At 65.6% G+C, this 21537-nt stretch overlaps 1 protein-coding gene across 2 annotated transcripts; it reads right to left on the bottom strand.

Moving 5' to 3' along the window:
- Nucleotides 1–542: 542 nt before the first annotated feature.
- Nucleotides 543–20941, bottom strand: APC2 (APC regulator of WNT signaling pathway 2). Of its 2 annotated transcripts, none has more exons than XM_068156287.1 (15): nt 20884–20941; nt 15674–15832; nt 15452–15542; nt 15190–15352; nt 14988–15096; nt 14780–14893; nt 14099–14176; nt 12781–12873; nt 11356–11740; nt 10527–10622; nt 9718–9857; nt 9550–9627; nt 9343–9459; nt 8545–8759; nt 543–7881 (listed from the first exon to the last, which is right to left on the bottom strand). In XM_068156287.1, the coding sequence occupies exons 2-15, from the start codon at nt 15812–15814 to the stop codon at nt 2400–2402; spliced, it is 7302 nt and encodes a 2433-aa protein (XP_068012388.1). In that variant the 5' UTR covers nt 15815–15832; nt 20884–20941; the 3' UTR covers nt 543–2399. The 2 variants fall into 2 exon arrangements, with proteins under 2 accessions (XP_068012388.1, XP_068012389.1); XM_068156288.1 differs by lacking the exon at nt 20884–20941 and adding an exon at nt 16380–16539.
- Between the last annotated feature and the right edge of the window lie 596 nt (nt 20942–21537).

Here is a 21537-nt window from a genome sequence, read left to right as displayed (position 1 = left end):
CACTCCAGGGGGGAGGGTTGCCTCCCTTGTTGAGGGTCTGCTCCTCACTCTCACCACCCAGGGGGGTCTGAGGGTCCCTTGGTGTGTAGGAGACCTTGGGGAGGATGCTCACCCCCAGCAGAGAAGCAAAATGCCCTCCAGGAGGAGATCAATAACCCCTGGTTGGAGTCTGCTCCCCTCCCTGCCCAGGGTGGCCCCAGAGGTCCCTAGGTGTGTGGATGGGACCTGGGGAGGATGCTCACCCCCAGCAGAGAAGCAAGTTGTCCTCCATGCCCCCTTGTTGAGGGTCTGCTCCTCACTCTCACCTCCACCCAGGGTGGCCCTGGGGGTCCCTTGGTGCGTGGGGAGCAGGTGGCAGTGGCTGCTCTCCTGTCCTGTCCTTCCCCAGCAGGGACTTCCCCAACCCTTCCAAGCCACCTCAGCTGTGAAGCAGAAGAAATGGATCCAGGGAACACTGCAGTGAGGCTGGGGCTCCCCCAGGGTTGGGGAAGAAAACCCAAGAGCCCAGGCTGGACAGACAGACAGCCAGCCCAGCCCAGCCCTTCCTATTTACACAGCTTGGCTTTAATTCTTAATACTGTCCAGAGTCCCAGGAAAATAATATCCTTGGTACATAGATACAGAGAGAAGGGGGACAAAGGGCACCCCAGAACCCAGTGGTGGTGTGGGCAGAGGAGGGCTGCTGCCAACAGCTGCATGGGCAAGAGCAGGGCTGGGCACTGGGGCTTGAAGGCAAGGCCACAGCTGGCACGGGGTGGAGGAGGCTGTGTGGGGTCCTCCTGGCACCTCCCATGCTGGGCAGTGGGGACCTGTGGTGCCCTCAGGGATTTTGTCACCTTGGTGTCCCTGTGCCAGCCTCTACCAGAGCCAAGGTCCCCAGTGGGTATCCCCACTCCCCCCCTCCAAGACCCTGGTGCACATCCCTGGGGGCCCCATCCCTGCCCCCACAGCCCTGGGGTCACCCTGACCTCAGTTTGAACCTCTGCACCCCCACAGCCCTGCTGCCACTCTCCAGAGCCCCTCACTATGTCCCCACACCCCCCAGGGGTATCCCCACATCCCCATCACCCCAGGTCTGTCCCTGCAGCCCCCCCCCCAGGGCACTGGTATGTGGGGACCCCCCAGAGCACCCCATCCAAAGCCATAGGGAGGGCAAACTGAGAGACAGCCAAGAGGTTGGGCAGCACCTGGAGGGGGCTTGGGGAGCATCTGGATTGTGGGGGGGTCCCTCCATAGCTCATCCCACTCCTGGGGGCTGGGGTGCTTACCACCCCCCCTCCCCCATCTCCTGGCAGCAGGAGCAGGGTGGTCGCCAGTGCTTTGGGGCTGCAGCCCCCCCCTGCTCGTGGCTGTAATCCAGTCCTGAGTGGATTTGTGTCCACAGCCACAGGGGACACGCTGAGACCCCGGCTGCCAACCAGGAGGGGGCTCTGCCACCCTGGGGGTGGCATTCTGGGGGAACTGCAGAGGAGGGTGAGGGGCCCCAGACCCTTCTCCAGGGGTTGGGCACCCCAGTGCTGCCTCAGCACCATGTCCCCCTCCCGGGGCAGCTCCCCAGCCCAGTGAGCAGGCACCCAGGATGAGTCCTTCAAGACCCCAGCTGGGCACCACCGAGCCCCTGCCCTGCTTCTCCAGGGCCATTCCCACCCAGCACCACCTTGGACCAGTGCAGGCACCAGGGCTGTGGGTGTGTGTGTGTCCCCCCAGCAATCAGCCACAGGCCTTAATTAGGAGCCTCCAGCAGCACAGGTGGGGAGGTCCTGGCCCCCAAATCCTCGTGGCCATGCTCTTTGCCCTCACAGAGCTTCTCCCTGCATTGCTCCAGCCCTTCCCTCCCCCTTGTTAATAAATGACCTGGGATTGCTGGTGCCAGGACAAGCTGAAGCGGGGGGCAGAGACCTGGTGTTGGGGTGCAGTGTGACAGCTCCCAGTGGGCAGGATCAGGCCCTGCTGCCAGCTTCCTAGCAGGCAGGATCAGGCCCTGCTGCCATGTCCCCAGCAGGCAGGATCAGGCCCTGATCAGTGCTGGTTCAGCCTGTACCCAGGGTGGGTGAGCAGGATGGGGGCGGGGGGGACGTGGGGATACAAACTCCCCCCTCAGCTTGTCCCAGGATGTCCACCAGTGGGAAATGGTCACCAAGCCTCACCCCCAGCTTGGGGCATCAGCCTCAGACCACCACCCCCACACCTCGACCCTTCCCTGCCCGGTCCTTGGCACTGGGAGCTGCAATGCAGCAGTGCAGCAGGAGCCCAGCTGGGACAGGCAGCGGCTTGGGGTCACTCGCTGGTCACCAGCTGTCCTGTGTCACTGTCCCCTGCCCCAGCACAGTCCTGGCCAGCTCCTGTGGGGCAGGAGGTGCCACGGAACCCTCAGCAGGGGCTTCCTCCACAGCAGCTGCTCAAGCCTGGATTTTCTCCACCACCGTGTCAGCCACCGCTGTGACCATAGGGCTGGGGACATAGTTGAAGGGGGTGACACGGGCAGCTCTGCTCGGGGAGCCGTGCCGGCTGCTGGGGAAGGTCCCCGTGGGTACCTCGTGGCCGAAGGAGATGGGCAGGGTGGCCTTGGCGGGGGCCAGAGCTTCGCCATCGCAGGCAGCGCGGGGGTGTGGGGGTCCCTCCCGGGTCTCCAGCGTGGGAGAGGTGCTGGAGTTGGTCTTGGCGCTGGAGAAGTCCTCGGTCTGCACCACGGCGTCGCTGGTCTTCCTGGGGGTGCCGGGGCGCTCCTCCTCCTCGCCCGCCTGCTCCTCCTCCTCCTCACCGGTGCCCGCCAGCGGCAGGGCGGAGGAGGGCAGCGTGCTCTTGAGGATGTGGGGGATGTCCTCGTCCCGAATCCTGCGCCATGTGCCCTTCATCATCACCACCGGCGGCTTCGCCGGCTGCCCGTCGGGGACCGCCTCGGGCTGCTGCCTCTGCCGCTGCGCCGAAGCCTCGGAGCGGGCGGAGAGGACGGAGGAAGGGCTGCCGGTCCTCCGCGCCACGCTGATGTTGGGCGAGGAGGAGTACCTCTTGAAGGGCTCCGGTGCAGCCGTGCTGGTCTTCACCGGCAGCCGGGACGGGCTCTCGGAGCTGGTCCTCCGCGGCGGCTTGATCCCGGCGGAGGCTCTGCCGCCGGCTTGGGCTCTGGTGACGAGGGCCCGTGGGTTGGGGGCTGCCGGCTTGGCCGCCTTGAGCTCCTCGCAGCGGGAGGAGCAGAGGAAGACGGCCGGGAGGGCTGCTCGGCTGCGCTGCGGGGACGTGCGGCGAGGCAGGGAGGAGGCCGAAGGCTGCCCCGGGCCGAGCTCGGAGCGGTGCCGCAGCAGCAGGCTGGAGGATTCCTTGATGAAGGTGAGCTGGCGTAAGAAGCCGGAGCGATCTGAATCGCTCCCGCTGGAACGGGTGGACGACATCCGCACCAGGTTCAGCCGCCCGCCGCCCCCCGGCACCCCCGGCCCGCTGCCCCCTGCCTTGCTAGCATCCACCTGCTCCTCCAGCACGGGCATGGTGCCCCGGCCTGGCAGCACCTTCCTGCTGGGCTTCTGCATGAAGGGGATGCGGACGGGCGACTTCTGAGTCTTGGACTGCTTGAGTGCAGGGGATTTGGGGGCTGGGGCTCTGGCCGGGGGTCCCGGCGGTGAGGGTGAGCTGCCCGCCTTGCTCACGGCCGTGGGACTCTGCTTGGTGGCCTGGGAGGGCGATGGCAGCTTCTTGGGAGCATGCTGGGAGGGAGTGGAGGTGCGGGAGGAGCCCGAGGAGGGAGGTCCTTTGCCGATGCGGGCGGGGGGTGTCGTGCTCCTCTTGGGCAGTGCCAGGTCCCCGGCTTCGGGGGGTTTGCCCAGCCGGTGCAGGCTCCGCGAACGCTGCTGACTCAGGGAGAGGTTCTTGGCCGGCGACGCCTCAGGCTTGGCCGCGGAGCTTTTCTTTGGGGTGCCCCTTGGGCTGGGGGCATCCTTGGGCAGGTTGGGCATGTAGATGACAGTCCTGCCGCGGAAGACCACGGGCAGGTTGGGCACTGGCTTGGTGGGCGCTGGGCTGCGCTCTGCCCTGGTGCTTCCTCGGCCGGCGGGACGGGCACCCGGCGCCTCCTTCCTCTCCGGGCGGCTCTTGCTGCGCTCCCTCCTGGCCGCATCCCGGCCGCCCGCGCTGCTGGCTCGCTGCTTCTCCTGCCTGCCCAGGGACAGCTGCAGCGTGGAGCCCACCGAGAGCCCCGACATGAAGGAGAGGATGGAGTCGGACTCGGAGGAAGGCTCCCGTGAGAGGGAGGCAGCGGCCTGGTGCAGCCAGGTGACGATGGAGTTGGCACCCTCCTGGATGGCTTGCCACTCCACGCTGTCCAGGTCCGAGCCCCGGTCGGAGCCGGTGTCCTCAGTGGGACGGTGCCGCGCCTCAGCCTTCCGCTCCCTCCCGCCGGCACCGGACGGCTTCTGCTTGCGCTCCGGCAGCCTGCGGCGAGTTGAGGGCCGCCGGCGCTTGGGCATGGCCGAGCCGATGCACTTCTGCAGCAGGTCATCCTCCGAATTGAGGCTGGGGAGGCTGGGGGAGCCTCCCTTCCCCAGCGACACCGTGGCTGAGCGCGGCCGGGGGGCTTTGCCGCAGGGCTGGCCCCGCTCCTTGCCGTCGGAGAGGTTCGCATCGCTCAGAGAGCTCATGGAGGAGCTGAGGGAGTAGCACGGAGGAGTCTCGTCGGCGATGAGGTTGTTCTGTGGCTTGCTCTTAGCTGGCCGGGGGCCTGGCTCGGGCTCTCTCCGGGGGATGGAACCACCCCAGCGCTCCCTCCTGGGTGCCCGGCCAGGCTGAGCTCTGCTGCCAGTCCCTTGCCTGCCCACCTCGGGCAGCTCGTCCGAGTCCTGCTCGTAGAAGCAGTAGACAGCTTCCTCCGTCGGCGTGGTGTGGCAAAGGGACTGGAAAGCCAACTCGTCCTCCTGGGGAGCATCCTTCCTTCCACAGGCACCACTGGGGGGCCTCCCCACCTCCAGCTCCAGCTTGGGGCCGCTCTTTGTGGGCTGTTGGCCTCGCTTTCCCTCCCCACTTGGGCCACGGCTGGACGCCGCTTTGCCCTTGCTGGCTGAGCTCAGCCGGGCTGGCGCCGAGCCGCCGGAGGCAGCTCTCCTGGCTGGGATGGTGCCAGCGCTGCCCAGCTGACGGTGCCCCTCGGCCAGGCCGCGGAGGGGCTCGGCTTCCTCGACGGGTGGGTAGCGCAGGGTCTCGTCGCTCAGCGAGGCAGCGCTGGAGAAGTTGACCGGGGTCCCGTCGGCCGAGTCGGTGAAGGAGTCGTCGTCCCTGAAGGGGTCGCGGGGGGCGGCGGCACGCAGGTGCCTGGGGCCGCCGGGGGGCGCCTGGGCCGGCACCAGCATGTAGACAGGGAGGTGCAGAGGCTTCTTGGTCTGGGGGTGCAGGACCTGGCCGGAGAGCAGGGAGGTCTTCACCTTGCGGAAGCGGGAGGGCATGGCGGAGCTGATGCACTCCTTCAGGATCTCGATATCGTCGTCGTCGTCGTTGTCGTTGTCGGGGGGCTCGGGGCGCTCCGCCCGCCGCCGGCCCTCCGGGTGCCGCTCCTCCCGCCGCTCCTCCCGCTTCTCGTGGGCCACGAAGTTCAGGCTGTTCTTCTCGGGGAAGGTGGGCATCAGCTTCAGCTCCACGTCCTTCTGCACGTAGTGCTCGTGGAGGGGCAGGGCGCTGAGGCTGGAGGCGCAGGAGAAGTTCTCGTTGGGTTTCTCCACCGTGAAGTAGACCATGGAGTCCAGGTCCTGGGGCAGCTGGAAGCGCTCCTTGAAGTCGGTGATTTCCATGAACTTCTTGACGTTGTTCTCCCACTGGATGTTGAACTGGCTGGTCTCCTTCTCCGGCTGACAGCCCAGCTCGAAGAGGGGCGTCTTGCTGCGGCTGGGCGGCATGGTTTGCCCGGGGCTGTCGGGCAGCTCGCTGGGACTGATGGTGCCGCTGATCATCTCGCTGCAGGGGTCGCTCTGGATGGAGCTGGCGATGGAGGGGCTCTCGAAGCTGCCCAGAGAGCTGACGGAGCTGCAGCGGCTCATCACCAGGGGGGTCTCCTGGATGTAGTTCTCCGAGGAGCTGGAGGGGGTCAGGTCCTCCTGTCGCGACGGCGACGACTCCCGCAGGAAAATCTTTTCCCGCTTCGGGAAGGGGATGGTGATGGGCTGGGAAATCCCGGCCAACATGGCTGGGTCCGGATCCACCTTCTCCTTCTGCCTCTCATCCTCCTCTTCTGCTTCCCCTTCCTCCATCTCCAGGATCTCCAGGGAGGAGTCGCTGTCCAGGTCGTTCTCGCTGTGGCTCTGCCCATCCAAAACGTTGTCTGCCGAGGAGAGGGAGGAGAGGGAACTGCACCTGGAGAAGCAGATGGGGGTGTCCTCCACCGAGTACTTCTGCACCGACTCCTGCTCCGCCGCGGCCGGAGGGTGGGCAGGCAGCTTCTCGGGGATCTTGCTCAGGCTCTCGGCCGTCTGCAGCAGCGCAGGGGGGAGCCAAGCTTGCTTCCTGCCCAGCAGGGAGGGCTGGTGGCCGGTGGCAGCGGCAGCGCTGCTCTTGGCCAGGCTCTCGAGCAGTGGGACGTGCTGGTAGGACGGGGAGAGTTTGATGGTGTGGATCTGCGGGTCGGAGGAGGGTTTGCTGCCCGTCTCCTTCTTCCACTCGGGCTCCTTCTCCAGTGCCTTGGGACTGGGGAAGGTCACTGTCTTCTTGGCCCTCTCGGGCACGTCCGGCTGCTCTGGCTTCTCTGGCTCGGCCTGGTCCCTGCCCTTGGGCACAGGGGGTTCGACCCTCTCCAGCTTGCTGCCCAGGATGCCCTTGAGGTCGAGCCGGCTGGGCCGCTTCTGGTAGCGCTGCAGCTCCTCGCGGTAGTCGAGGAAGGCTGCCCTGGTGCAAGGCTTCATGTGCTCCTTGGTGCAGTAGCCATCGCTGGTGCTGCCACTGTTGAGGCTGTCGTTGGACAGGCTGGTGGAGGCCGCCTTCAGCCTCAGCAGGGTGTGCGCCCGGCTCAGGCTCTCCCGCTTGGCAAAGCCGCCGGCCTCCGACAGGCGGCAGGGCGAGCAGGACTGGGCGCGCGCCTCGTGCCCTTCCTCGGGGCCGTACTGCCAGTCCAGGCAGTGGTCCTCCGAGCTGAGGCTGAAGCTGTCGTCCGAGGACGTGTGCATGGTGGAGATGTCCTCCACCAGCTTGTCGATCTTGGCCACCGTGCTGGAGATCTTGTTGGCCAGCTTCTCGGCGGCCAGCGAGACGTCGTCGTCTGCCGTCAGCCTCTTGGGCTCGCCCAGCTTGGCGCCGCCACCCTCCTTCTCCGGCTCCGGGCATCGCCTCTGCGCCAGCGCCCGCGGCAGGGCCTGCCCCTGGAGGAAGGAGGAGCTGAGGAACATGGAGAGGACGGAGGCGCTGGCCGTCTCCAGGCCGGTGGAGATGTTGGGCACCTCGTCATCGTCGAAGCAGCCGGAGTCGGAGGCGTAGTCCTTCACCAGGCTCTCTGCGTGCCGCGGCGGCTTCTTGGCGCCCTGGCCCTTCAGGCTCTGCTTCTCCATGGTGTCGAAGGCCTCGGCCAGGTGCTTGGCATCCAGCTCGGCCTCCAGGGCCTTCTGCTTGCGCACGTAGAGGGAGGGCATGCAGGAGCCCGGTGAGACCACGGCGGCGGCGTCCTTGTACTTGGGGGGGCGGTTGGCCAGGAGGTTGCGGAGGGCGGCGGCGCTGCCCATGGCGATCATCTTGTGCTTGGAGTGGATGAGGTTCCGCAGCATGCTGACGGCCCCCAGGTCCCACAGCAGCTCCTGGTCGCGGGGGCTGCGGGCGGAGAGGTTCCAGAGGGTGCCGCAGGCGTTGCTGACGATGGTGAGGCTGTGCGAGCGCAGGTGCTGCAGCAGCGTCTGCAGGCAGTTGTGGTCCCGCAGCACCTGCCTGGAATGGGGGGGAGGGGACAAAGGGAGGCAATTTTTTGTTAGGGTGGCAGGGAATCATAGAATCAGTAAGGTTGGAAGAGACCTCAAAGATCATCAAGTCCAACCTGTCACCCAAGACCTCATGACTACTGAGCCGTGGCACCAAGTGCCACGTCCAAGCCCCTGTTGAATGCCTCCAGGGACGGTGACTCCACCACCCCCCAGGGCAGCACATTCCAACGGAGTGGAGTGGCAGGAGCAGGGAGTGGGAGCTTGGTTGGTGTGAAGCCCTGGAGGAGGAGCAAGAGGCAGTGACCACCACCACCACCATATCCCTCCATCGTGGCCCTGGGGGTTGTGCTGGAGCAAAACTAGAAGTGGGTAGATTCAGATTGGATGTTAGGAAGAAGCTCTTCCCCATGAGGGTGGTGAGAGCCTGGCACAGGTTGCCCAGGGAGGTGGTGGAAGTCTCATCCCTGGAAGTGTTTGCAGCCAGGCTGGATGTGGCTGTGAGCAACCTGCTGTAGTGTGAGGTGTTCCTGCCCATGGCAGGGGGTTTGGAACTGGCTGAGCCTTGAGCTCCCTTCCAACCCTGACAATTCTATGACTCTAATGGCCATCAGGACAGACCCTGCACCCCCTTTCCCCTGGCACAATCCCCAGAGCCAGCAGTGAGCCTCACCTGTAGTCCTCACGCGTGGCGACGAGGCTGGAGACGTTCCTGAGGATGCCACCACCGCTCTCAATGATGGCCAGGGAGTTGCTCTGGCACTTGTAGGTGAGGGTGCTGACCAGGAAGCCCAAGGCTCCCTCCACAGCGCAGATGGCTGCTTTGTTCTCCGTGCTGTGTGCCGACAGGTTCCACAGCGCGCTCAGGACGCTCTTTAGTGTCGACTCCTGGCCCAGGGTGGGGACACAGACAGCCATCAGCCCCCACCGTGGAATCACAGCAGGTTGAGTTGGAAGGGACCTTGAAGAGGTCCAACCCTCCCCCCCACCCCCCAGTTCCAACCCCCTGCCATGGGCAGGGACACCTCCCACCAGCACAGGTTGTTCAGGGCCTCATCCAGCCTGGCCTTGAACACCTCCAGGGAGGAGGCATCCATGACCTCCCTGGGCAGCCTCTCTCCAGCATCTCCCCACCCTGTACTGAAGAATTCTTCCTCATCTCCAGTCTAACCCTGCTCTCCCTCAGCTTCAAACCATTCCCCCTTGGCCTGCCTCTAGACACCCTCAGGAAAAGCCTCTCTGCAGCCTTCCTGTAGGATCCCTTCAGCCTGGCCTTAAACACCTCCAGGCAGGGGACGTCCTCAACCTCCCTGGGCAACCTGCTCCAGCATCTCCCCAGCCTCACTAGAAAGAATTTCTTCCTGATCTCCAGTCTCAATCCCTCTTCTTCCAGCTCAAAGCCATTGCCCCTTGCCCTAGCACCACACAGCCATCCTGGTACCCAGTGCCAGCCTCCCTCCCTGGTGCTCACCTTGCCAGCGTGCAGAGCGCACCGCATCAGCCCGGCCACACTGCCCACCTCCCGCAGCACCTTCTTGCTGTTGATGTCAGCTCGCCAGGAGAGGTTCCTCAGGATGCTGGAGACCACCTGGGAGGGCACAACAAGGTGGGTGGGCACTGTGACCGTTCCCCCTCCTGCTCTCCCCAAGGGATCCCCCCACCGAGCACCAGCACCCACCTGGTGCAGCTCCTCGCTGTCGGAGCCCAGCTGAGCCACGATGGCCTCCATGCAGCCCCGGCGGGAGCACAGCGTTGCCTGGGAGGAAGGTGATGGTGGTGAAAAGTGAGCCCCAACAGCCCCTAGGCTCCCTTCCCCCACCCATCAGCTCCCCTGCCTCCTCCTGACCTTGTTGACCACGTCGCCGAAGGTGAGGTTGGTGAGGGCCATGCCGGCGTAGCGCCGCAGCGCCAGGTTCAGGGGGTCGTTGGTCATCCTGTGCATCTCATAGTCCACCTGCAGCAGCTCTGCCACGGCCTGCAGCCCACCTGTGGGGTGGGGAGGGGTGGGTTAGGATGGGTTGGGATGGGATGGGATGGGATGGGATGGGATGGGATGGGATGGGATGGGATGGGATGGGATGGGGAGAGTCCAACGGAGAGCTATCAGGGTGCTGAAGGGACTGCAGCACTGCCCTAAGAGGAGAGGCTGAGAGCCCTGGGGCTGTTCAGTCTGGGGAAGAGAAGTCTGAGAGGGGATTTGATCAATGCTTATCAATATCTGAGGGCTGGGGGTCAGGAGGGAGGGAACAGGCTCTGCTCAGCTGCACCCTGGGATAGGCCAAGGGGCAGGGGATATAAACTCCAGCACAGGAGGTTCCACCTCAACATCAGGAGGAACTTCTTCACTGTGAGGGTCACAGAGCCCTGGAGCAGGCTGCCCAGAGAGGTTGTGGAGACTCCTTCTCTGGAGGCTTTCAAGCCCCATCTGGATGTGTTCCTGTGTGGCCTGTGCTGGATTCTATGCTCCTGCTCTGGCAGGGGGGTTGGACTCGATGATCTCTTGAGGTCCCTTCCAACCCCTAACATCCTCTGATCCTCTGATCCTCTGACTCAGGTGAGCCCCTCCTCAGAGCTGCTGGTGTAGCAGCAGGGAGGAGGGTGGGCAGGGCTGGGTGTGGTTGCAGGGCAGGGCTGGAGCCCCCAGCCCACACTCACCCAGCTCGTTCATGGCCCGCCGGTACTCCTCGTCGAAGGAGAGCTTCATGATGGCACAGGTGGCCTGGCAGATCTGGGGCTCGATGGGCACCGGTGCTGCAGAGAGAGACATGGAGTTGGTGAGGTTGGAAAAGACCTGTCAGCTCTTTGAGTCCAGCACTGCCCCAGGGCACCACCAAACCATGGCCCTCAGCCCCACATCTCCACGGCTCTGAAACCCCTCCAGGGCTGGGGGCTCCACCTCTGCCCTGGGCCAGGTCTTAACAGCCCTCCAGGGGAGGAAATTGTTCCTCAAGTGCAACCTAAACCTCCCCTGGGGCAACTTGAGGCCATTTCTTCTTCTCCTATCATCTGGGAGAAGAGCCCAACCCCCACCTCACTCCAGCCTCCTCTCAGGGGGAGAGCAGGTAGGGAGCAATGAGGTCTCCCCTCACCCTCCTCTTCTCCAGGCTGAACACTCCTCGGCTGCTGCTCCTCCCCAGACCCTATGAAGCAGCCCCCAGGTATCTCAGCAGAGGAAAGAGGTAGGGAAGAATTCTAAGGATCATTTTGACTGTCTCCAGAAGTTAGATCAGATGGCCAATGCAATTTGGTGCCAGGCTTTTCCCTTTCGGTTTTACCCCAAGAATGTTTTGCTTCTATTCGAATTGTCTCAGAAGTGCTGTATGCAGCTGCAGATTAATGCATGTATCTCGGCAGAGGGAAGAGGTAGGGCTGAATTCAAATACTCATTTGACTGCCTCCCCACACCACCCCCTCCAGCGCAAGCAGACACTCACAGCCCCGCAGACCACCCCTGCGGGGCCGGCACCCCGCTTCGCCCTCCTACCCGCGCCCCCCTCGGGGCCTCTGCCCGCGTCCCTGCTCTGCATCTGCAGCCAGTCCCAGCAGGTCTCCGAGTAGGAGCGGATCTGCTCCAGCACGTGCAGCACCCTCATCTCCTTCTTGGCCTGGCCCTCGTCGGGCTGGGAGAAGACGATGTTGTGGAGGGCGGCGTTGGCGCGCATGCGGGCGTCCTTGGCGCCCGAGGGGCTCTCGGGGGGCCCCGGCTCCCCGTCCGAGTCGTGCAGGATCTGGATGAGCAGGGGCAGGCAGCCGGACTTGCGCATGGCCAAGCAGCTCTCCTGGGAGCTGGACATGGCCAGCAGCGTGCGGGACAGGTCCTCCTTGTCCCGCGTGGCCAGCATGGACAGCAGCCAGAAGACCACCTCCACCTGGGGTGGGGGGGAGAAAGGGCATGGGGGGTGGAGGGGAACAGACATGGGGATACATAGAATCAGAGAACTGTCAGGGTCGGAAGGGACCTCAAGGCTCAGCCAGTTCCAAACCCCACCCCCAGCCACGGGCAGGGACACCTCACACCACAGCAGGCTGCTCACAGCCACATCCAGCCTGGCCTTGGACACCTCCAGGGATGAGGCTTCCACCACCTCCCTGGGCAACCTGTGCCAGGCTCTCCCCACCCTCACTCTAGAGAATTTCTTCCTCATCTCCACTCTCAATCTCCTCTCTCCCTGCTCAAAGCCATTCCACTTCATCCTGCCACTCCAAGCCCTTCTCAAAAGTCCCTTCCCAGCTCCCCTGCAGCCCCCTTCAGGTACTGGAAGGCTGCTCTGAGGTCTCCCCAGGACCTTCTTTACTCCTGAACTCCAGAGAGAATTGTTTGGATTGGAGAAGCCCTCTGAGGTCATCCATCCAGTCCAACCATCCACCCAACTCCACCCTGGCCACTAATCCATGACCCAGGTGCCGTGGCCACAGAGTTTGTGAACACCTCCAGGGCTGGGCACTCTACCACCTCCCTGGGCAGCCTGTGCCAATGCCTGAAACTCCACACACAGCCACCTGGGTGCCCCCTGTTGGAGTGGGGCTGGGGGGTGCAGGGATGGACTCCACTGCTGGTGGCACTACGCTGGGTGCAGCCACAGCAGGAAGGACCAGGAGGACCTTTACCAGTCTCTCCCCACCCTCACTGGCAACAATTTCTTCATCTCCAGCCTCAATCTGCCCTACAGTAGATGACCTTTAGATCATAGAGCTGTCAGGGTTGGAAGGGAACTCAAGGCTCAGCCAGTTCCAACCCCCCTGCCATGGGCAGGGACACCTCACACCACAGCAGGTTGCTCACAGCCACTTCCAGCCTGGCTGCAAACACCTCCAGGGATGAGGCTTCCACCACCTCCCTGGGTGGTGCTGCATAAGGGCCACTCCACCCCTGCCACACCAAGCCCACCCCAGATGGGCTTCCCCTCACCTTGCTGCTGCCCAGGCTGCTGCCCCCTTCATCTGGGTGGGTTGGGGGGTCCAGGCTGCCATCTCCCTCCATGCCAGGCACCTTCCCGCAGAGCTGCAGAGTGGGGGGCAGATGGGGAAGGGTTGTAAGGGGGGGTGGGTGCAAGGAGCTGCCCCTTCCTACCCTGCTCCCTCCCTCCTCCCATCCAGCCCCCTCCCTGCTCTCCAGGAACCCACTGGTGCCATTAGATTGGGCAGCCTTTCCCAGTCGGTGGGATTGGCACTGCCAGCAGTGCCAGGGCTGTATTTTAAGCTGGAATGGAGGCTGACTGTCGAGGTGGGGGAGCTGCCACGCAGCAGGCTTGGGAAAGGAAAAGTGTGGGTGAGGAAGGAGTGGGCAGCATGGGTGGGGCTGAGCCTGCAGAGCTGGGCTGGAGATGCAGGGAGCTGAGCGGGGTGTGGGAAGGCAGCAAGGCTGGGGGTGATGGTAGGGCAGTGGCAGCAGGGCCATAGCAGTGACGGCAGCAGGGCCATAGCAGTGGGAGGGCCATAGCAGTGTTCATGGCAGGACTGTGGCAGTGCCATAGCAGGGTTAGTGGCAGGGTCATAGGATGGCAGGACTATGGCAGTGGTTGAGCCATAGCAGTGACAATGGTATGGCCATGGCAGTGTTGGTGGAAGGGTCATGGCAGTGGTGGTGGCAGGGTCATAGCAGTGGTGGTGGCAGGGTCATGGTAGTGGTGGCAGGGTCATAGCAGCGTTGGTGGCAGGGCCATGGCAGTGTTGGTGGCAGAGTCATGGCAGTGGTGGTGGCAGGGCCATGGCAGCACTGGTGGCAGGGCCACGGCAGCATTGGTGGCAGGGCCATGGCAGCACTGGTGGCAGGGCCATAGCATTAGTGGTGGCAGAGTCACAGCAGTGACACTGGCAGGGCCATGGCAGTGTTGGTGGCAGGGCCATGGCAGCGTTGGTGGCAGGGCCATGGCAGCACTGGTGGCAGGGCCATGGCAGCATTGGTGGCAGGGCCATGGCAGCACTGGTGGCAGGGCCACGGCAGCACTGGTGGCAGGGGATGGCAGCACTGGTGGCAGGGTGCCCGCCCTGGCAGCGCCGTTGCCCGGCAGATGCTGCCGGAGCCACCCCGTCGCCCCCCGCTGCGCTCCGTGGCCTACTTCTGGTCTCCATGGCAACTGCCCATTGCACGGTGCCCGAGCCACACAAAGCCCTGGCTGTCTGCTTGGGGACAGCACGGGGACAATGGCAGGCAGTGTGGGGGGTGGATCGTGGTGGCTCCCTGCCTCCAGTCTCCCCCCAGCCCCCCCGAGCCCCAGCCCTGCTACCTGCGGCTCCGGCTGCTGCACCTTGTCCTGCGCCTCCATCAGCTCCTTGTCGATCTGCTCCAGCCGGGATGCACGGATCTGGGGGTGCAGAGCAGGGGTCAGCAAGGGATGGAAACCCCCCCCTGTACCTCCAGCACCCCCAGAGCCAGGAGTGAGGGTGCCAAGGCTTGGGGGGGGGCAGCTGGGTGCAAGGGGTCAGGGTGCGCAGGGCTGGGTGTGAGGGTGCATGGAGGGGAGAGGGCATGGAGCTGGGTACAAGGGGGCATGGAGCTGTGTGCAAGGATGCCAAGAGCTGAGTTTGAGTGTGCAAGGAGCTGGACATGAAGCCACAAGGAGCTGGGTGTGAGGGTACAAGGAGCTGGGTGCAAGGGTGCAAAGAGCTGAGTCTGGGGGTGCAAGGAGCTGGGTGTGAGGGCACAAGGAGCTGGGTGTGAGGGCACAAGGAGCTGGGTGTGAGGGTACAAGGAGCTGGGTGCAAGGGTGCAAAGAGCTGAGTCTGGGGGTGCAAGGAGCTGGGCATGGGGGTGCCAGGAGAAGAGTGCAAGGAGCTTCCTTTGTGGGTGAAAGGGTGCAGAGAGCTGGTGATGGCAGGATGGGGTGGGAAGGCAGCTGGGGCATCACGGGCACAGGGCAGGGGCAGGGGCAGGGGCGGGGGCGGGGGCGGGGGCAGCCCAGCCTGACCTGTGCCCGCTGCACCATCTCGTCGGCGGTGCCGAAGCGCTCCTCCATCAGCGAGCGGATGTGCTGTGCCTCGAACTGCAGCTGCTGCCGGATCAGATCCATCTGCATGGAGAACTGGAGGGGGCAGAGATGGTGTGAGGGCAGCAGGCTCCTGCCTGCACCCCCCCACATCGAGTGCCAGGGTGCCCCCCGCTCCCCCCACGCTCACCGTCTCGACGTGGGGCAGCTCGTCCAGGCGTGTGGCCAAGCTCTGCAGCTGGGCGTAGTACCAGACCTTCTCCTTCTCCTCCTTCTCGATCTCACCCAGCAAGAAGCACCTGGGGCAGAGGGGGGGGGACACCCTGTCAGCGTGACACACACCTCCCTTCCACCCCCCTCTAGCTCCCCAGCCATCCCTCCCTGGCCCTCACCTCTCCCGGTCCAGCTCCTCCAGCATGCGCAGAGTGGCTCTGCCCAGGTCCCCGGTGCCGTCCCGGTGGGGCGGTGGTGCTGGGGCTGGGCTGTCCTCAGCACCGCGCCCAACCTCCGGGGCAAACTTGAGGTTGTAGAGGCTGGTGATGTCCATCTGCAGGGCTGGGAATGGGGGCAGGGGTGTGAGGGTGGGCTCAGCGCAGACGCCTCCCCCTCCCCAGCCTCCACTTCCCCTCCCCAACCCCGTGCCTTGGCGCCTACCTTTCAGCTGGTCCAGGACCTCCGTCTGCCCCGAGGACACCATGACCCTCGCCTCCTGCTCCAGCTTGCCCTGGAGGTGCTTCAGGACTTCCTAAAACAAGGGATGGAGAGGTTGGAGGGTGGAACAAGGAGGGAAGTCCCCTTCCCCCTCTCCCACCTCCCCCCGCCGTGTGCAGGGTCCGTGTGTGTGTCCTCCCCCCTCCCCCGGGGTTTGGCTATCACCTTCATGTCCGAGGTCTCATTCTCCAGCTTGGAGAGGTGGTTGGAGTTGTCCTCCAGCTCCCGCCGGAGGTGGCTGTTCTCCTTCTTCAGAGCCTCCACCTGCCGCACCAGTTGGTCGTACGAGGCGATGGAGCCGGACATCTTCACCTCCTCCAGCACCTGCGGGGTTGGGGGGCAGGTGGGCAGCACCACCCCCCACCCGCGACAGCAGCACAGCCCCGGGGGCCGCTCACCACGCACTGTCCCCTCCCTCCCCTCCCCCGAATTGGGGATGAGTTATCCCAGCGAGAGCTGGTGCCCCCCCCCCCCAAAAAAAAAACTCCCAGGAAGGTCAATCGCAACATGGGGAGGGGGAGAAGGGGGTCCGGCCTTGACACCCCCCCCCCCCTCCGCTAACGCAGGCAGCCCCCAGCCCCCCCGCCAGCCGCTGCCTGGTTCCCACCCTCAGCAGCCTCTCGGCGCTGCGCTCCCTTCCCCCTTTGTCTTGCTTTTGTCTTCTGCTTCTCTGAACCATCTCCCGCTTCACGTCCCCCCCCCCCACCTTCAGCAGCAGCAGGGTCAGGTCCAGCCTCCCCCCTCCCGCAGCACCCCCAGCCCCATTCAGTCCCACTCGCCCCCTCCCCAAACCCCTCTGCGCCTCCCAAACCGACCCCCAGCCCCCCCAAACCTCCTTCGGTGCCGCAGTGCCCGCGGCCCCCCCTCGCACCTGCCGGGGACGGGGCACATGAGGCTGGCACACACGGTCATGAGGGGGGGGGACGATGGGGACGGGGCCAGGGGCCCCCTCATCAGCACCCAGGCAGCGCAGGCTGGTGGCTGAGAGCTGTCCCCGTGTCGCCTTTGCCGGTGCCAAGGAATGCAGTGGGTGTGCGCGGGTGGGGGAGGTGCACAGCAGAGAAATAACGGGGGAGGGGGTGCCCTTCTCCCCCCACCCCATCGCACCCTCCCCTGCTCATTCCCCCCCCCCTGCAGCGCTGGGGCAGGATCGGGTCCGTGTCCGACCGCCCACAGCAAGGTCAGGGACAGCGGCAACCTAGGGCAGGGCTGAGATCGATTCGGTGTCCCTGTTGCGTCCCCCTCCCGTCCCCACTCCAAAGTGCTCCTTCATCCCTGCACCCCTCCTATCCTATACCCCGCCCCCCAAGTGCCTCCCCCCCCTCACCACTGCCCTGGGGCCAGGCCATGCTTCCAAAGGGAGACAAAGACCCCCACGGTGCAAATCCCACCCCCGACTGCTGCCCAGGCAGCAAATAACCACCCCCCAAGGAGAGAAATAGCCCCCAGGGGGTTAAATCCCCCCCCATGGGGTAAAATACCCTCCCAGAGGGAGAGAAATAACACCCTGGGGTAGAAATAACCCCCAAGGAGTGAAATACACTCCCCAAGGGGTAAAATACCCCCCCGGGGAGAGAAGTAACCTCCCAAGGGGTGAAATAAGCCCTGGGAGGGATGGGCAAGGGGCTGCAGAGGGGTGAGGGTGGGAGGCAGTGTGGAAGGTGTGGGATGGGGGCAGAAGGAGCAGGAGAGGTCTGGGATGCAGGTCTGGGATGCAGGGTGGACAATGAGGGATGTGGGAGGAAGGGTCTGGGCTGAGGGCTGTGGGATGAAGGCTGTGGGATGAGGGATGCAGGATGCAGGGCTGAGGGATGAAGGCTGTGGGATGAAGGCTGAGTGCTGTGGGATGAAGGCTGGGGGATAATGGATGGATGATGCAGGGCTGAGGGATGAAGGCTGTGGGATGAAGGCTGAGTGCTGTGGGATGAAGGCTAAGTGCTGTGGGATGAAGGCTGGGGGATAATGGATGCAGGATGCAGGGATGAGGGATGCAGAAGGAAGGATAATGAAGGGTGCAGGATCCAGGCTGAGGGATAATGGATGCTGGATGCTGGACCTGGGATGATGGATGCAGGCTGAGGGCTGAGCATGGCCCGGGGGTCCCCCCCTTCCCTCACTGCCCCCCTCCATTGCTATAGCAACAGTCTGTGGCCCTTCCCCAGCACACCCCAAACACACACCGGGGGTGGGGGGTCCAGCACCGCAGGACACAGTGGAGTGAGGATAAATCCAAGGCGGGGGGGGGGGGGTGTGATGCCTGGAAGGGGACATATCCCCACCCCTCAGCACCCCAAACCTCTCAGAGTCAGGTTAACTCCTCCCCACCCCCTACCCCATTTCAGCCGAGGATGGGGGCTGTGTGGGCCCCCTCCCTGGGGCTGCCCACGGGGTGCCCCCGCCGTGAACAATGCCAGGGGCGCTCTGGTCACCACCTCCCGTCCACTCCCTCCCTCCCCCCCGGTGCTGTGTCACGCTGCAGCAGCCAAGGGACATTCGGCTGCTGGACACCCCCCGGCAGTGCCTTGCACCAGCTCCACTGCGCTGCGGGGGGGAATGGAAATGAGGCACGAAGCTGTTGCCCCCCTCCCCAGGGCCCCCCCACGCCCCACAGCTCTGCGGCTCCAGCTCTGCTTTGCAGGGGGTGGGAGGCTGCTGGGGTGGAGAGAGGCTGGAGAAGCTTGGGGGGGAGGCTGGAAGAGCTTGGGGGGGAGGCTGGAAGAGCTTGGGGGGGAGGCTGGAAGAGCTAGGTGGGAGGCTGGGGTCTCCTGCAGCCCCTCAGCGCGGGGGTGTCCAGTCTAGCGGGACCCCCACCTCCAGTCCGGGCTGGTGCTGCCAGTGCAGCTGCAGGGCTGGGGCACCCCCACCCCAGCTCCTGCCCTTCTCTCCTGCCCTGGCTGGGGGAGGCTAAGGGCGAGGGGCTGGGGGCTGATGGAGGGGGGAGCTCTGCCCCGGCCCGCCCCGGGCCCCCTGGCACTGGCAGCCCAGGCTCAGCGCTGGGGATCTGCAGCCTGTGGGGAGGGGCTGGGGCGGCAGCGGCGTTTGAGAAGCGTCTAGACGGAGGGGAAGGAGGAGGGCAGGATGCGGGAGCCGGGAGCCGGGGCTGCGGGAGAGAGGTGCCCGGGGGTGGGGAAGGGGTGCCCGGGGCCGCGGGAAGTGGGGCTCAGGGTTCAGGGGCACTGGGTGAGGCTACGGTGGGGCCTGGATCTGTCCAGCCAGGTCCCAGCAGGGTGGATGCTGCAGCACATCAAGGGGTGGAGAAACATCTGCACTGCCCACTGCACCCACTGCCCACTGCACCCACTGCCCACTGAACCCATTACTCACTGCACCCATCACCCACTGCACCCATCACCCACTGCACCCACTGCCCACTGCACCCACCACCCACTGCACCCACCACCCACTGCACCCACTGCCCACTGCACCCATTACTCACTGCACCCACTGCCCACTGCACCCATCACCCACTGCACCCACTGCACCCATCTCCCACTGCACCCACTGCACCCACCATCCATGGTCCCCACCCCCCACTGCACTGCCCTGCCCTCCCCTGTACTGCACCAGCCTGGCACTGCCCCAGGCTGCCACCACCCCACACGGTGCCATCTCTGCCAGGGCCACCTTGGCTGCGGGACACTTTCACCCTGTGCAGCCCTCAGCTCCCCCCAGCCTGGCAGCGCTGGGGATGGGGATAGGGATGAGGATGAGGATGAGGATGGGGATAGGGATAGGGATAGCGATGGGGACGGGGATGGGGACAGGGCAGAGGCAGCTCAGCGCCAGCACTGCAGCATCAGCCACCTCCAGCAGAAGCCACATCTGAGCCCTCTGCCCTCCCCCCCGATCCCACTACCCCCAACCGGCTGCGGCTCCCAGAGCCCCCCGGGGACATTAAACAAACACGGTGTTGTCACCAGCTCCCGCGGATCGACCCGGCGGCCTCAGGGACCCCCGACCACAGCAAACCCCACCCGAGGGAGCTCCAGGTCGACCCCGCACACACACAGCCCCCCCCCCCCCCCCCTCCCCCATCCCACACCGGTCCCGGGTGACACGGTCGCATCCTGGGGACACATCGGGGACATACATCGGGGGAGGGGCGCACCGTACCTGCATCCGATCCCCGCCCCCACCCAGCAGCACCCACATCCCTCCCACGGCCCCCCCCCCCGGCGGCTGCTCCTCCACGCATGTCACGGCCTTTGGGCAAACCTGGAGCCCTGGCAGGGACCTGGTGGGGTGGCTGCCGGGGTCCCCTCTGCCCCCCACCCAGCACAGAGGACCCCCCCCGCCACAGAGGGACAAACCCCAAACCCCTCCCGGCCCAGCTCACCCCCTGCCCCCCCTCCAGTCCCACACTCCGTGGGCACAGAGGGCAGGGATGTCGTCAATCCGTGCCCAGGCAGCACCCAGCTGGCTCCCCACATCCACGGGAGGAGGGGGTCAGCCCTCCCCTCCGTGGGGGCACAGCACTGTCACCCATGGGCCCCCCCTCCGCTAACCCCCAGGGGTTGCTTTAGAGGCTGAGATTTTGGAGAGGCAGTTTGGGGCGGGGGGGGGTCGGGTTAGGGGGATGATATTTTTGGGGGGTGGGGGATGGATGTAGATTTTGGGGACAGGTTTTTTGGTGGGGGGGGGGGGTCCAGGTCCGGGGCTCAGCCCCAACGCCATGGGGCACGGGGGTGGGGGCGGCGGGAGGAGTGGGGGGGGGCAGTTTGGGATGAGGAGAGCAGGAGGAAGCTGAGCCCGCACCGGGGTAGATGATTCCACCCCAGCGGGGACCCCCACCCCCACCCCGCTTCTGGCACAGCTGCCCCCGCGTCGCCCAGCCCGCAGGGTGGGGATGAAGATGAGGATGAAGTCGGCGTTCCCCCCCCGCGCCGCCCGGGGTCTCCCCGGCATTATTCAGCCTTTGTCACCGCGTCGAGGATGCGGGACGCGGGGGGCTAAATCCCTCCCGAATCCCTCGCGGATCCCCTGATCCTCCCCCCCAGATCCCTCCATCCCCCCCTCCCCGATCTCCCCATTCCGCCCCCCCGGATCCCTCGCTCCCCCGCCCGGATCCCCAAGGATGGAGCCGCGCCCGCCGCATGACGGCAGATTCAGGGCCGGGGGGGGACACACACACAGAGGACCCTCCGACATCAAACCGCTGCCCCCCTCCCGCCGCATCCAGCCCCCCGCACCCCACCTCCGCACCCCGATCCTCCCCATCCCGAGGGAGGGGTCCCCCTCCCCTCCCAACCCCTCCGGCGCAGCCCCCCCCTCCATCCTCGCAGCTACCGGGACCCCCGTGGGGGGTGTGGAGGGGTGCTGGGGGGGTACCCGGGGGGGTGCTGTGAAGGTCCAGGGGGATGCAGGTGCGGCCGTACCTCATCCCCGGCGCGGCGGTGGCGGCGGTGCGGAGCCGAGCGCGGAGCCGAGCGCGGAGCCGAGCACGGAGCTGAGCGCGGCCCCGAGCAGCCGCATCCCGCCCCCGCCCCCCCCCCCTCCCGCCCCGCTCCGCCGCTCCCGGTTGGGATTTTCCAGCCCCGTTGCCGTTAGAGGGCAGCAGGGGGGGGAGCGACGCCGGCACCTGCATCCCCCCCACCCCGGGTTGTGGCTGGGGAGATGGGTGAATGGGGTCCCCCCCCGCCCAGGTTTGCCTGCGGAGGGGGTCTCCGTTCTTCCCCTGCCCCCCTAAATCGTGTGTGGGGGTCACAGGATGTGTCACTTCCCAGTGTGCTGGGGACAAGCCTGTGCCTGTGCCCCCCCCCGGGGCTGTCACCGTGCCCGGGGCAATTGGCCAGGGGAGGGGCAGTGGGTAGCAACCTGCCCTGGCGGCACCCCCAGGATGAGTGGCACCCCCCCGGCTGGGAGCACTGAGCAGGGTGACAGCCAGGGGCCACATCCAGCCTCGGGCCTGATCCTGCTGCTGTCCCCTCCCCCAGCAAGTCGGTGTCACCTGCTGCTGTGTGTCCCTCCCCCCCAAGTCAGGACCATCACAGGACAAAAGGGACCTGGGTGACTCCCCAAAAGGACAAATC

The sequence above is a fragment of the Melanerpes formicivorus genome, unplaced genomic scaffold, assembly GCF_026170545.1.
Source record: "Melanerpes formicivorus ecotype bairdi unplaced genomic scaffold, bMelFor1.0.p_v2 SCAF_34, whole genome shotgun sequence".
Classification (NCBI taxonomy): domain Eukaryota; kingdom Metazoa; phylum Chordata; class Aves; order Piciformes; family Picidae; genus Melanerpes; species Melanerpes formicivorus.
Note: the sequence above shows the minus strand (reverse complement) of the source record. Positions and strands in the feature narration are given on the sequence as shown.

What these genes read in the sequence shown, in the direction of transcription:
- APC2 (XM_068156287.1), bottom strand. Translation starts at nt 15,814, where the DNA reads ATGTCCGGCTCCATCGCCTCGTACGACCAACTGGTGCGGCAGGTGGAG. An exon ending in GCGGGCCATGAACGAGCTGG is followed by an intron (nt 9,858 to 10,526) that starts GTGAGTGTGGGC and finishes CCCACCCCACAG; the next exon opens with GTGGGCTGCAGGCCGTGGCA. An exon ending in GCGCTCTGCACGCTGGCAAG is followed by an intron (nt 8,760 to 9,342) that starts GTGAGCACCAGG and finishes ACCCTGGGCCAG; the next exon opens with GAGTCGACACTAAAGAGCGT.